This window comes from Lathamus discolor, chromosome 9 (assembly GCF_037157495.1).
Source record: "Lathamus discolor isolate bLatDis1 chromosome 9, bLatDis1.hap1, whole genome shotgun sequence".
NCBI classification, from domain to species: Eukaryota; Metazoa; Chordata; class Aves; order Psittaciformes; family Psittacidae; genus Lathamus; species Lathamus discolor.
Window position 1 is genome coordinate 20162516 of NC_088892.1, and position 14872 is coordinate 20177387.

A 14872-nucleotide genomic window follows, 5' to 3' on the forward strand; every position below is an offset into this window, starting at 1 on the left:
AAAACAACTCCACCAGTGCTCACCTGCACCCCCAGAGTCTTGTATCTCCCTCCAAGGTGATTAAACAGAAAAAGAAGGAATCTGGGCTGCAAATATGCCCAGGATGCTGGGGAGGGACTCTTCATTAGGGACTGTAGCGATAGGACAAGGGGTGATGGGTTCAAACTGAAACAGGGGAAGTTTAGATTGGATATAAGGAGGAAGTTCCTTACTGTAAGGGTGGTGAGGCACTGGAATGGGTTGCCCAGGGAGGCTGTGAGTGCTCCATCCCTGGCAGTGTTCAAGGCCAGGTTGGATGAAGCCTTGGGTGGGATGGTTTAGTGTGAGGTGTCCCTGCCCATGGCAGGGGGGTTGGAACTGGATGATCTTGAGGTCCTTTCCAACCCGAACTATTCTATGATTCTATGATCTTGAGGTCCTTTCCAACCTGAACTGCTCTGTGATTCTATGAAATGGGCTTTGCAGGGTGGCTCTCAGACACCCACGGATGGTTCATACAGCATCCTGCTGGAGCCGGCCAGAATAGCCTGGGATTCAAACCCTCACTGCAAACCACTTGTGCACGGTCCCTAGGGTGGCAAACGTGGCATGGCAGCATCATATCCCTAAGGAAGCAGGAAAAGAGAAACACCACTATCCAAAATGCAATGGTGAGCCAAGGCTGGGAAACACGGAGCAAGCCCGGACCATGGCGTGTCACGTAAGGAGAGGCATCCCCAGCCATCCTATAAATCGCTGGTTCTCCATTTAACAAGTGAGCATTAATATTTATTGCAGCATGTTCACAATTGTAAAGATCTTCATTTAAAATGTTTTGTGCCTCACACCCTGTCAGCAGGGAAAGCACTATAAGGCAGAAAGCAGGCTTGCAGGCTCTAATGCAAAGCGATGGCTCCAGCTTCAGAAGGAAAGCCTATTTCCAGCAGGAACATCTGCTCTCGGTGTGGAAAGCGGGTACCTAGTCGAGAAGGCTGGGAGCAGATGGAATGGGAACGTTTCTCCTCCTCCTGTCTCAGAGCCACAGCGAGCGAGGTTCACCACCTTGCCAGCTTGCCTGCTGGGTGATCCCACCATCCCAACCTGCATCCCTACGCTCACTTCTCTTCTCGCTCCGAAGAGGGCAGGGAGCTGGGAGGAAAAGTGCTTTAATTGTTCAGTGCGGCAGGAGCAAAGCTGATTTGGATGCGGTGCCAGGAGCCATGCTGCTGGAGGTGATGCAGTTCTGCACCTCCCACATGTGGAGTCATGGCTGGCCTGGAGAGGAGAGGTTTGCATGGCTGCATCACCAGCATCACAGGAGATGAGAGCTGTTTGCGCATCAGGAGGAGAGGTCGAACCAGCAAGGGGAAGGTGAGAGGGCTGAGAAGCTACATAATGATTAAGGTGCAAAAGTGGGAAGAACTTAATGCTAAGATCTGTTAAACCTCCCTCTCGCAAAGCCTTATGCAGGTGCTTAACTTTGCAGGCTGCGAGTAATCCAATTAAAGTTGTTAAATCCCACCGAGCCTTACATGCAGGGGAATTAACGATGGCGCAAAGTTAAGCGCCCGCTTACCGGGCAAAAGAGTGTGAAAACGACCCCTGAGAAGAGAAAGCTTCGTGACTTGGGACTTTGAGAAGCGGAAAAAAACCCCACCATCAAATAGATCAGGAAATAATCTTGCGCTGGGGTGGAGGAAGCATTTGATGTGACCTGAAAGTCTCTTCCATCTCTGACTTCTATTAGTCTGTGACAAGACTTAAAAGGTCACCTAGTCCACCCCTTTGCTAATGCAGGATGATTCCCCACTGCACACTGCCTGTTACTTTGGCCACTCCAGTTTTAAATGAAAAGCCTTGCAAAACTTCCTCTTCCCAAGGACCATTATCCTCCCTATTCTAATGTGTTTCTTTTTGTCAATACTTCTGTCAGTATAATGAAATCCTTACTGTGCTAAATTGCTAAAAAAGATCTAAAAGTCGAATCTTCTTCTAATATGACATGAAAGTGCTAGTATAAAAATAGGATTGTATTAGCGATTCTCCGCTGTATTGTATTAACATCCTATTTCAGTGGAGAGGCAGGACTGAATTATCTGCAGATTCTTCCAGCCACTACTCTTACAAAGCTGTGTATTTGGGGTTCAGAGCTGCATGACTTCCCATCACAGCAATACAATAAGACTCCTATGCGGCATGCAAAGTGCTGAGGCAGGAGCTTAGGGCACAGAGCCCGACCCTGTTCCTCCTTGCATCCAAGCAAGGCCCGCAGGCTCTGTGAAGATGTGGAGGATGCGGAAAGAGGTGTGGGAAGGCAGGAGGACAAGGCTTGAGGCCCCGGGGGTAGGAAATAGAATAGGCAGGAGTCTAAGACAATGCAGGATTTATAACATCCATTGTGGAAGTGCGATGTGGAGGTGGGATGGAGATGGAGTCCTGTGCCTCCTGCTCATGCTCAGCACTCTGGTCCAGCCCAGGTAAGAAGAGGAAGGATCTGGTGGCAGAGACTCAATACAATCAAAATGGGCATTTGTAGCAGTTTTGAGGGCACGCCAAGAAATTCAGCTGCCAGGAAGAGGAGTGATGCTCACAGCACACTTGAAGGAACAAACCTCCTGGCATCCTTCAGGAGGGATGGGGAGAAGCAGTGCAGGCGTTTGGGACCAGCATCCTCGGCTGGCAGCAGGGGCAGGCAGTGCCTGAGCAGGCAGAAAGCAGAGGGATGCTCTGAGCTGTCTGCATCCCATCAGCACATCCCTGTCCCCAGCCTGTTCCCACTTTGTGCGAGCCATTTGCCTGCTGCTCAGCGGCAGATACAGCACTTTCCAACTGCACTGTGGCTTTGAACATGGTTTTAAACTAGAAACCCTGCACATCCCATCCCTACACCAGGATTCATCAGAGTTTAATGCAGTTAACATATTACATTGCAATAAAACGCTAACATAACTCCAGGTTTTATCCCTAAACCCAAGCCTGGATGCTTTGGAGACCCCTGAGCTTCAGCGAAGCTGTTGGCAGCATCCCATTTAGCAGGAATACAGGAAAAACAGTTTCATCTTTGTTCAGCCTGGTTCCAGTCGCTATTCCTAGCAGCCATGCCCTCCCTGGGATTTACAGGGGCTTATTTTCCCAACACATGCCCCCCTCCTTGCTATTCTTTTCCTTCCCCTTTTTCCCCCCTCTTTGCTGTGTAGCAGAAAGCTATTGAGCAGCAAGCCAGTGGGAAGCCACAGCTATTGTATATCTGGTTTAGCTCCTTATCTGCTGAGGGGTCCTTTTGTGCTTGTGTTGAGGAAGGACATGCAGACAGCGCCTTTTATCACCAGCACAGCATCTCCAGAATGAAAGGAGAGGCAGCGGGGATGCAGATGTGACGTTAAAGCCTAAAAACCCACCATATGGTAAAGATTGCTTCAGCTACGGGCTGGTCAAGATGTTGACACTTTGGTTATGAAAAGCAATATGTATCTCTCTCTTGGTGGTTTCTGTTCAAATTAAATGCTTTGTATCAGGCAGAGAACTAATAAAGAGCCAGGTTTTCCCTCGACAGAGGAGTAGTTGCAAATACGGAGTAATGTGAAAGCTGACTTGAAAATTACTATTCCCAAAGATGCAATAAATGTAGAGATAAGATTTGCTTAGAGGGCTCGGGTGAGATAAATGCTAAAGGTGCTGCTGGTGTGGGGGGAGAATCCAAAGGGAACGGGCAGGAGAGAAAAAGCAGCATTTAAAAACCACAGTCTGACCCGTCAACATTTCTGTTAACACCAAACACCTCCTGGGCATGAAGCACTGCAATCCCCTCCTTCCTGCAGCCAGGAATAAGCAAAGAGCCAGGATAAGAAGGGGATCTGGGTGTATTGAAGCCAAAAGAGCGAGGCACACCTTTGTGAGGGATGAGCTACCGCAACACCTATGTGGCCACAGGGTGTGCTGCCGGCAGGGCCCCCGCAGCCAGGGATGCGCTGGGAATGACCTGGGAATACAACTGCAGCAGCAGCGCCAAGAGAAATGGAGGCGCAAACCCAACCCCAAACCAGGCGAGGCTGCTCCTCCTCTGGAAGTGCCGCAATTCCTGCCTGGCTCAGGCTAAAATAAACTCACACATCAAATATTTAATCCCCCGAAGCCTCTTTCCCGAGGCTGCTCCTTGTGGCTGCGCATCCCAAGCGCAGGATCCCATCCCGTGTGCTGAGCCCTGCATCTTCCGCGGCTTAATGCAAGTTAACAGCAGCGACAACAACTTATTTAAGAGCAGATCAAGAACTACCCCGGTTCTCTTTGGAGACATCAAAAGCAGCTGAATGCTACTGGTATCCTCGGATAAAGACACAGCTTTGCTGTACCATCTGCCTCAGGGGAGCCTCGCGGTGCCACCACAGGGATGCTGTCACGCAGGGGTACCTGCCACCCTCCAGCCCCAGCATCGTGGATGCTGGACCTGCTGCAGGTAGAGGGGCGCCAGGATAACCCTTGTCCTGCCAGGGACTGCATCCTGCATATGGCCCTGGTGGGTGCTCAGGCTGCCCAGGCAGCCCCCGTCACCTGTGAGGAGATGGGGTGCAGTTGCTATGGCAACAGGAGGGAAAAAGAGAAGGGAAAGGCTGTGGGTGTCAGTGCTGGGCACCATCCCTGTGCCATGGGGCAGGGGGATGCAGAGACATGGTGCAAACAGCCAGAGCTCACTCCTGCTTTGTCAGCCAGGTTGGCCGTCACCATGCTACACCTTCACACCTATGGGTGCCATCCCAACAGAGGCAGGGAGTAAGCAAGAGGAGGGTTGAAGTATTCACACTGACATTTAGAGCAGGAGACTTCAGCCCCTGTCTCGGTCACAAGCACAGGCAGGTGGGCCTGGAGCAGAAGGACACCACAAGTGATGCGCTTTAATAGAGACCTTGGGAGCAGCTTGCTGGACAAGGACAAAAGCATCCTCCATCAGCAAATGGCATTTCCTCCCTGGGAGCCAAAGCCCCATGGCCGAAAACTCCACCCCAGGCTGAGGCTGATAGGAGATTTGATATTGATTCACTGGGGCCAGGATTTCATCCTGTGATTTAAACCTAACTCCTCCAAAGAGAATAAGATCAATTTTACAGAGAATCAAATAAATAAAGAACAGCCTTTGAGCCGGCATGCAGCAGAGGCAGGGAGGGGAGGGGAAAAAAGGCTCTTTCCTTATCAGGGAAGTTAAAGAAAGGAGAGAGAACAGAGAGGAACCTGGAGAATGCTGTTTGCTCATTTTTCCTTTCCCAGTCAAAACAACCCCGCCTCTGCCTGCTCTCTGCATGGGGACCAAGGGAGCAGCAGCAGGTTTCTCCTAGCAGGGCTCGGATGAAGCACCCCTATGGTCCCTGGACCTCCAGCCTGGCCCTTCCCATGCAGCCCCTGCCCTGTGGAGCTGTCTCAACACTGCGGACTGGGTCTGACGTGCTGGGGTCTCATGCCCGCATAGCCTGACACAAGTGACAGGAGATGCTTGAACACACGGGTGATACAGCGTCTGCTTTCATGGGCTGGGAAGCTGCCTCCTAAAGGGGCTGGGGAATGAGGATGCAGTGGAAAAGCAGAGATTTGAGGCTGGAAAGAGGAAAGCAAGGGAGCAGGGACACACCACGCAACCAGCACCCCTCTGGTCCGGGAAGCTGAAAACCCTCGCGCTGAGCATCTCTCTTGGAGGTTCTATTATTGTAATTCCTTTTTTATTTCAGCCTTGGAACACCATCCATCACCCTCAGGCAGCACAGACCGGCCCTTGCCAAGGCTGCTGCTCTGCTCTTGCACCCTCTACCCTTAAAACACTGGGACAGGACTGAGTTTCCTCCATCCTAAAGCTTTCCAAGGGGTCAGGTTTGCCTTGGCCCTTCTGCTGCCATCCCAGCCACCTTCCCTCACCCAGCACCCATAGCAGAGGCTCCTGCAGGCAGCGTTCCCCTGCCCATTATTTAACTGCAATCCAGAGACAATTTTTCTTGGGAAAAGCTCTTAAGCTTGATCAGTGATGGGGTTAATATTGTTTGCCCTGTGTCTCAATCCTTTATCCGTATTAATGGATAGTGCCACGGCAGGGTTTTCTGCGGCAGGTTTTGCTTTGCTGGGGCTGCAGTGACAGATCACATCGCAGCCACCAACCACGTCCCCACAGAAGCTGCCCAGACACCCCCAACCACGGCGCGATGCTAAAGGGTCTGTCCCCAGAGCAGCATCCATCCTGCTGCATCCCGGTCCGTACCCAAAGGAGCGGAGCACGGCGGCGGAGGTGAGCTCCGCACGCCCGCCTGCGCTTGTTCGCTGATGGCTCTTTGGGGACCGCTCGGTTACATCACGCTCCGAAGAAAAGGATGACACAAAACAGAACCCAGACGCAGGTTAAAGCAGCGGAGGCTCCGCTGGGGCTGCTGGAGCCTTTGGGTTTCTGCCCATGGCAAGGAAGTCACAGGCAGCCGGTCCCACACCTTTCCCTATGGGAGCAGAGCCTGGATCTGGGAGCAGTAACAATGCAGGATGGGGACCTTTGCTCCCCCCTGCAATACTCTGTTTGCAGAGCCCTGCTTCAAGCAGCAATATATTATATATACATATTTTTGCTCAGCGCTTTCAGGCCTTTGATCCCTCCAATTTATTTGTTCTTGTCATTGTGGGCTTAGCAGTCAAAGTGTATGATAATTCATTGCTGTTAATCCAATTTGGCTCCATTTCGATAGCCCAGTTTAACATAAAATGTAAGATAAAACAGTGTCCAGAAGACACAGAAATGAGATGCACATCTCTGAACCAGCTCTGAACCCCCATCACCGAACCAGTGCGGGCCGGCTGCTTTCTTCGCTACCTCATTCTCCCTGGCTTCACTGAGCTGGTCTTGGCCGAGCCCCTCACCACAGCCGTAGTGGGGGGATCTGCAGTGGGGTGCACAGCACCATACAGCCTCTGTACAACCAGCCACCAGCACAGCATCACCTGAGGGTGCTGGGGGGGGTGAACAGACCCCAGGCTGTGTCCCCAGGGGCAGTTCTGGGGGGCAGAAGTGCCCAGATCTCCCATTTATCGCCAAAGTGCCATGGGGCACATGGCTCAGAAGCCCCGGAGCAGGGAGCTGAGGCCAGCAGCGCTCCCAGACAGGCGCGCTGGGAAGCAGCATCCCTCTCCATCCATCCATCCGCAGCAGCCGCTCCATCGCGCGTCCTGGCACTGTTATTGATGCAAACTTCAACCCTGCTGCTGCCTCAGCAGAGGAGATGCTGCAGCTCTTTGGGGAGTGCCGGAGGGGACAGGGATGGCAGCAGTGGCACGGCGGGGACATGTCACCAACCTGACATCACTGAGCTCCCAGCGGCATTGGAGGGGGGTTACTAAAGCAGGAGCCAGCCCAGTGCCTGCAAGATCCCATCAGGTCCTGGGGTCAGATGTACTGGGATGCCTGCGGAGGTTTCAGCCCAGGTCTCAGGCTGGGCTCTGCGTTGCCCCAGTGAGCCCTGCTGCAGCCAGGCAGCCCCACATCTGCTGCCTGCCTTCCTCCACCTCCCCGTTCATCAAAACCATTCCCCACAAACAGCATCAGTCCCTACCTGGGAGACGAGCCCATGGTGCTGGCCTTGGGTCCCCAGCTTCGGGATGCTGTAGCACAGCCCACAGCCTCTTCAGGCATGGACACCCACCTGCAAACCAGCCCAGCCAAGCAGCAGCCTCCCTGCACAGTCTGGCTTTATCTCCTCTGACCCACCTCCCAAACACCTAGCTAACGAGGGTCAAATCATTGCTGGGTGCTGTGCAAACACAGCTCCACCTGTGCTGGAGCTGACCCAGGGCATTGGCCAGACCCCATTTACCATGGGGTTACAGTGGTGGGGGGCCCAATCAGGCATGGTTAAACTGCTGCCCTCTGCCCCCTGTGTGCCACAGCCATACAGGGTGATGCTCGGCCTCAGCTCAAGCATCTTCCTACCCCAGGGAAGGGGCTTCCCAGGTTACTGCCCTTGTTCGAGTTCCACTTGAGTGTCACCCTGACTGAGTCACTGAATGAGCAGAGGCCACTGGGGAGGACATTTACCCCCATTAGCCACAGAGCTCTTGGATGCTCCATGCATGAAGGAGCTCCATCAATCCAGAGGCAGTGGGTGCTCCTCACCATCTCCCCATAGTGTCCTGAAATAGGGAAGAAAAGTCCTCTTCTGTACCACGCATCTAGTGTGCGCTGGAGATGGGGGGGATGTTGGGATGGTGACAGCCCCTTCTTGGGGGGAAAGCTCTGTCTGAGCTTTGCAGCTTCTTGGGTGCCAAACAGGGGGAGCAGGGTGGGAATGGGCTGGGGTGGCACCCAGGGGACCACACGGACCCCCAGCCATGTGCTGGCATCTGCAGGACCTGGAGCCCATCAAAGCAAACCCACTCAGGCGTGTTTAACCAAACACTTACTTTCCATTTTATTCAATAATTGCTTTAATACTAAAATGCATCGGATGCTCAAAGCAGAGAAAAGAAAATCACATTGAGGTGGAAAACAAAGTTCTCGGATGGGAAAATAAAAACCCCAACCCAGTGTGGTTCACCATTGAAACAGAACTGTAATAACTTAATAAAGCTGCTTTATCATCTTCATAAAATAGACAGAATGGTGCTGCTTCTTTTTATCCATGTTGCTGTTTACAATGAGTCAATCACTGTGGAAATGTACATAACATACAGATCAGCATATACAACAATTGATTCTTCATATACTCGGCAACGGAGACACACCATGACGAGACGCACCGCGCTCAGTCCCGCGGCAGCCCTGCCTGCTGGCATCCCAGCTCCCACCGGATTAGCCGGCGTGGAAAACCAGGTTGCAATGGGTGTGTTTGAAGGTTCTACCCCAGCTTAGATCAGCTGAACATCAGCTGATGCTTGTGAAGGATCCGTCTGGGCAGTGCTTGCAGCTGGGCTCACAGGCTGGACCAGGCATCCCCCAGAGCTGGAGCGACCACGATCATCAGTTTCCCCCAACGACAGACAAATGTGTTTCCATTCATCATTAGGTATTATTTTCCCCCCTCCCCATCCCGAGAATAATTCCAACATATTCATCAGACAGTGTGTTCTTTACAAAAGGAACCGGTTCTCTCCTATCTGAAAAAGGAAAAATAGAAATGAATAGAAAGGAATTCACTTCTGCACAACGTGTGATCACCCACAGGCCACCTCCAGCTTCACAACACACAGGCAACGGCAACAACCTCAGCAGGACGGTGCTCATCCTCCCCATCCCTCCATCATCCCAACCCTTAGGGAAAAGCTCCCCATGGAGCAGGGAAGTGTCCCTGAGCCATCACGGGGGGGGTGTTCATCCCCAGGGATGCTCCAGATGGTCCTCGTCATGCTCGGGGGACAATCGTAGGTGGGTGCTGCTCTCCTGGGTAACGGGGAGCACAGCGAGTGTGCCTGCAGGAAACCCAGCAGATCCCAGCGATTCTTCCTAAACCAAATCTGAGGACAGGTTTCAGTTACTCAAAAGCACCATAATTACATCTGGGACCCCTTTCCCAAGCACTCTCTGCCCACCCCACAGCTCGGAATGGTTTTGCACAGCCAGTTGAAATGCAACAAGGAAAATAAACCCGAAACAGATTTGCTCAGGAGCCCTGAACTTATCTCCAGCCACACAGAGATAGCAACAGACTCAGGAGCCTCTCCCCTTGGCCCTGCACTGTGAGGAAGGGCCCCTCACTCAGCATCCCCGGCTGCAGCCCGGAAAACTGGTGTTTAAATGGTTTTCTTGGAGGCATAAGGGTTTAGTGACCTCTTTAGTGCCCCCTTTTAATGCAGACTTGTTTCACATCCCTCCTCGGCTGCGCTGTTATTCAGGGTGGCACGGAACGTTAACGTCTCCTCTGGGTGAATTAGAGAATGTTCCTGGTGGGTTTGTTCTCTTCCTTTTCAGTTAGCATCTACTTTTCATCCAAAGCACCGGGCTGGTGCTGGCAGCTCTGCAGGCAGAGGGCAATGCTCAACAGGAACCAACAGCCAGGGCTCCTCGGTGATGGTGTGATAATGGGGAACCTGAAATGGGGGGCAGCCAGGTCCCATCCTGCTGGAGGTGGGGACGGACAATGGGGTGATGTGGGGCTGTTGCCTTGCAAAGCCAAGAGCCCATCCTTGGCAGTGTTCAAGGCCAGGCTGGACAGGGATTGGAGCCACCTGCTCTAGGGGAAGGCGTCCCTTCACATGGCATCTGGATGAGCTTTAAGGTCCCTTCCAAGCCAAAGCAGTCTGGGATTCTATGATCTGACATCACAGGCTCTGTCACTCAGCAAACACATACAAGAAGCTTTTCCCCCCTAAAGAGCTGACAAAACCAGGTAACATCAGCATAAACCCAGCCTCACAGTTCCAGAACATCCAGTTACTCCAACAGCCCCGAGCCAGCCCCTTTCTTCTTTGCTTGTGTTAGAAAAATACACACATTTGGGGAAAAGAAACACAGATTGAAATGACAGCAGTAACAGCACACAGGCAGGAACAGAAAGAACATATCCCTGAAAAATGGGCTCAAACTCCAGAAGAGAGGGGAAAATCCCCGTTTCGCTTTCCAGAGGGATGCAGGACATCACGTTAGCGCGTGGGATGGGAGCTGAATGAGGTAGTCATCAACACCAGCGAGGGAAGCATCACAAATCTCATCTTTTGTCGGTTCTTTCCCAATTCCTGGCCTTAGGAAGTGGCAAAGGGGAACAGAGTGACTGCAGACCTGCCTGGGACCAGCCATGCCTTCAGGCAGGATCCATTTGCCCTGAAGAAATAAAAGCTGGAGCTTCATGTAATTTGGAGGATAGTAATGACTGGAGCTTGTTTTCTTGTTGTTTTTCATTTAAAGAAATCAAAGTAATACGTTTCTTATCATAAGATGTAGACCTAGAAAGACTCTTTCTCTAGAAACCACTAATCTCAACTTGCTGGTACAGCAAACATTGGCAAGAGCGATGTATTTCCCCTTCCATAATTCATTTTCAGTTCTAGGAAACATCATCTGGGGGAGGAAAATCTGTCCAGTGAAGGGTTAATCACAATAGTAATACACTAATTGTGCATTATAAATCATAATGGTAATACACTAACTGCAATCCTCCTACCTCACTCATACCTCGCTGAGGAATCATCACTGCAAGAGAGCAGGCAGCTGTGAAGCCCCTTTCCCTCTCTCCCTTCTACAAAGGGGCTATGAAAGTAGCTCAGTTTTGGAATCATTTTTAGATGAGTAAATTTGTACCCACACAAAAAAAAGGAAAAAGTCCTTAATTCTGAGCAAAAATAATGAATTGCTTTAATTTTCTCTCCATTAAGAAGGCACATTAATTGAATTAGTAGCATTGTTACATATCACCTGTCTGCCCCTAAATTAACGTCGCTATTGCTCATTCCATACTTATTTATGATGCGGGGACGGAAAGAAATCAGAACAGCCTGAAATCCATGCCATGGTGACACATACAGACACATACTTGGCATAATCACGCCTGGGAAATGCTGACTTGGAAGTGTGTGCCTAATTGAGAAGGTGATTGAGATCTCTTCAATAATTCCATCCCTTTGGCTTGGATACGATTGGAGACGGGGAATAGCTAAACCTGGGAACTGGAAAAACACCAAACCAACCAACTTGTGGGAAAAAAAGCTTTCCATGCATCGCCTTGAAATGATGGAAAAGAAATGGGGAAGGGGGAAAAGTTCAGCACAGCGCATCCAACAGTTGCGATCCAGGCAGAAATTCCCCCCCAAAACCTTTTCCCTTAATGCCCTGGCACTGCCCTGCAGGAGCTGGGGGAGGCTTCAGGTGATGGAGGGCTGGGGGAAGCGCTGGCTCCAGCGGGTTGCAGGCTGCAGGGTCCCCAAAGTTTAGGTTAGATGATGGTGAATTATGTTTCTTTCCATTTTTGATAAGCTTGGAAGCCTTTTGCCATCAGCAGACATACAGGAATTTGCAATATCAAATACAGGAATAGTACAGAGAAGCATGTGACAGCAAAAGGATTCATAACTGCAGGGGGGTCCATAGCAAAATAGCAACATCTTGAAATACAAACAGCCTCGTGTTGGGCGAATGAACACTCACCCGAGTGTCACATTGAGCAGTGGCACGCAGGGAACGGCCGCTGCTCTGTCTGGACTACAAAACCACCGGGGCGATGACTAAAGAGGTCTGGGTAAGGAATCTGCCATTCAACTCTCTCCAGGAATGGGAATTGATATAAAAATATAGAAACTCCGAGGAGGGGACACCGAGCGCTGCAGGGGACCAGGGAGGGGGATGCCTCACTGCTGCCCCCCACCACCCAAAAGCAAACCACCAGCTACTTTGCTCGGGCTGCACACCCCTGCTGCCTGTTGAGCCAAGTGGGATTGTCACATCAACGATAGCTTCATTTATAAACAATACATTTAGGGAAAGCTTTTAAATACAGCAATCTGTGAACCATTGGTAAGCGGTAAAAACAATCTGCGCTGGGAGTCGTGCGGTCCCTCCTCATCCTCCTCTTCCTCCTCCTCTCACCGGGTGCTGCTCAGAGGACGATGTCTTTTAGTCTCCGGGCGCCGGGCGAGTCCTTATCCCGGCGTTCCTGCAGGAGCGGGTTGCCCTCCTGCCCGCCGCTCTCGCTGTCCGCCCCGCGGGGCTCTGCCTCCGTCGGCCGGGAAGGACCAGTGTTCCCAAAGGGCTCCCGTTCCCGGTTGCCGGCGCAGTGCCCGGCACTGTACGGAGCCGACGGCTTGCCGGCCAAAGGGCTCTTCAGGTGGAGGGGCGAGGTGACGGGGCTGACGGCCTCGCAGCCGTTGCCCGCCTCGCGGATGGCGCCGCTCACCTTGGGGCTGCAGGCGGCCGGGTCCACCGTTCTTTTGCCTTTGGGGTTGGCGAGGCGCTCCTCGGCCAGGGGCTCAGCGCCCTCCTTGCCGAAGGTGGCGAAGGTCCTTTTTGTGCTGCAGTCTGCGTAAGGCTCCGTGTCCACCGCCGTGGCCTCGATGGACAGCGCGATGACGTTCCTCCCGTGCTCCGGGGACTTGGCGCGGCTGGGGACGGCGCCGCGGGGCATCCAGCACCGGTCCGAGTGGCCCAGGATGCGGCACTCCTCCCTGCAATGGAATCCTTCGCTCTGCTCTGCGGGGAGAGAACACAAGGGGTGGTGAAGGGGGCTGTACCCCAACCTGCCCCACTGAGCCCAGCGCCGGGCATCACTCCTATCCCATACAGGAGCCACCTCCCGAGCAGCAGCTACCCTACTCTATACAGTTCTTAAGTCAAGGCTTGGAAGAGGGATCTTTGCTGCTGTAAAGGCTGGGGTTCCGTTTCCAACAGGCTCTGTGTCATCTGCCACAGCCAGACATGCAGCCTAAGGAATAGTGTCAGATGTGAATCCACCACCGCAGGGCTGTCCGGCCTGTTGAGCCCCTCTAAGTGAGTGGGTTCTGGGTTTAGTAACCAGCACTAAAAGCCACCCTATTTAAAGCTTGGTTTGATGTGGCATTTAAGCTTGACTTTTTACAGAGGGAAGAAAGAGCAGAGGGAGGAGGGGGGGAACTTTTCTTCCTGGTGTATACGGGTGGTTTCAGTTTTTGCTCAGTCCCCGCTGACCTCCCACACAACAGAGGCTTCATAAATCTGTGCGACTGCCCACTCCAGTGAAGATTAAATGTGTCATTCCCAGCACTTGGGCTTTATTCATACCAAAGCAATAAAGATCCCGTCCCTGGACTTGGGGCTGTCCCAACACCACTTCACAGGGCTGAAATATGGAGTGGAGGTTTAACCCTTCCCAAGGACTTTCCATACCCAGGTCTGAGCTCTCCTAGGCAAGCGCAAACCCTTGTGCCTGGTGCTTGTGTGCATCCCTGTGCTGCCAGCTGATCCCAAGGGACTGCACGGCCTCAGGGTCCCCCCATGGATGGACAAACGGCTCAGCCAGGCTCAGCCAAGTGCAAAGTTCGACATCATAGAGTCATAGAATGGTTTGTGTTTGAAGGGAGCTTAAAGCTCCTCCAGCTCCAACCCCTGCCATGGGCAGGGACCCCTTCCACTGGAGCAGCTTGCTCCAAGCCCCTGTGTCCAACCTGGCCTTGAGCACTGCCAGGGATGGGGTAGCCACAGCTTCACTGGGCACCCTGTGCCAGCGCCTCAGCACCCTCACAGGGAAGAGCTTCTCCCTTATCTCCAACCCTGTTCCAGTTTGAACCCATCACCCCTTGTCCTATCACTGCAGCCCCTGATGAAGAGTCCCTCTGCAGCACCCTTGTAGCCCCCTTCAGACCTTGGGAGCTGCTCTGAGGTCTACACGCAGCTTCTCCAGGCTGAACAGCCCCAGTGTTCTCAGCCTGTCTCCATACCAGAGGTGTTCCAGCCCCTGATCATCCTCATGGCCTCCTCTGGATTTGTTCCAACAGCTCCATGTTCTTCCTGTGTTGGAGACACTGCACACAATACTGCAAGTGGGGTCTCATGAGAGCAAACCCAGGAGTCTCCCCATCCCCAGCCTTTGCTGAGCATCCAACCACCCAACACCACAGGCTGCTTCCCAGTCTCAACTTACAACTTCTCTTTCATTTGGTAAGTACTCGTAATCCCAGCTCACCCTCATAAAGCACAACCTTTCCCTACACAAAGATGGAGCTCCTTCCTCCCATAACCTATATACACGCAGAGCAGCATTAAAGCACTAATGCCATTGCCCACACGAGACCGCGCTCGGTCGGTGCCGGTTTGATGGATGGAGGGCTGTGAAGGTGCAGACTCAGCCTGGCTTTCCTTCCTGTCTGCCTGCAAACGGCTCATTTTGATGCTCTGTACATCTGTGTGCATAACCTCCACTCCTCAGACACATTGGTATTTCCACCACATTCGAGCACTAGGGCGGCTGATAAAAATTCTCAG

At 52.4% G+C, this 14872-nt stretch overlaps 1 protein-coding gene across 2 annotated transcripts in view; it reads right to left on the reverse strand.

Annotated features, from left to right (window-relative positions):
• Positions 1 to 8377: 8377 nt before the first annotated feature.
• The window catches only part of PCDH19 (protocadherin 19), a 69545-nt gene continuing 63050 nt past the window's right edge, over positions 8378 to 14872 (reverse strand). For both annotated transcript variants that reach the window (XM_065689239.1, XM_065689238.1), the window contains exon 5: positions 8378 to 13105. In XM_065689239.1, coding sequence (XP_065545311.1) covers positions 12516 to 13105 — 590 coding nt within the window. In that variant the 3' untranslated portion in view covers positions 8378 to 12515. The remainder of the gene's footprint in view (positions 13106 to 14872) is intronic.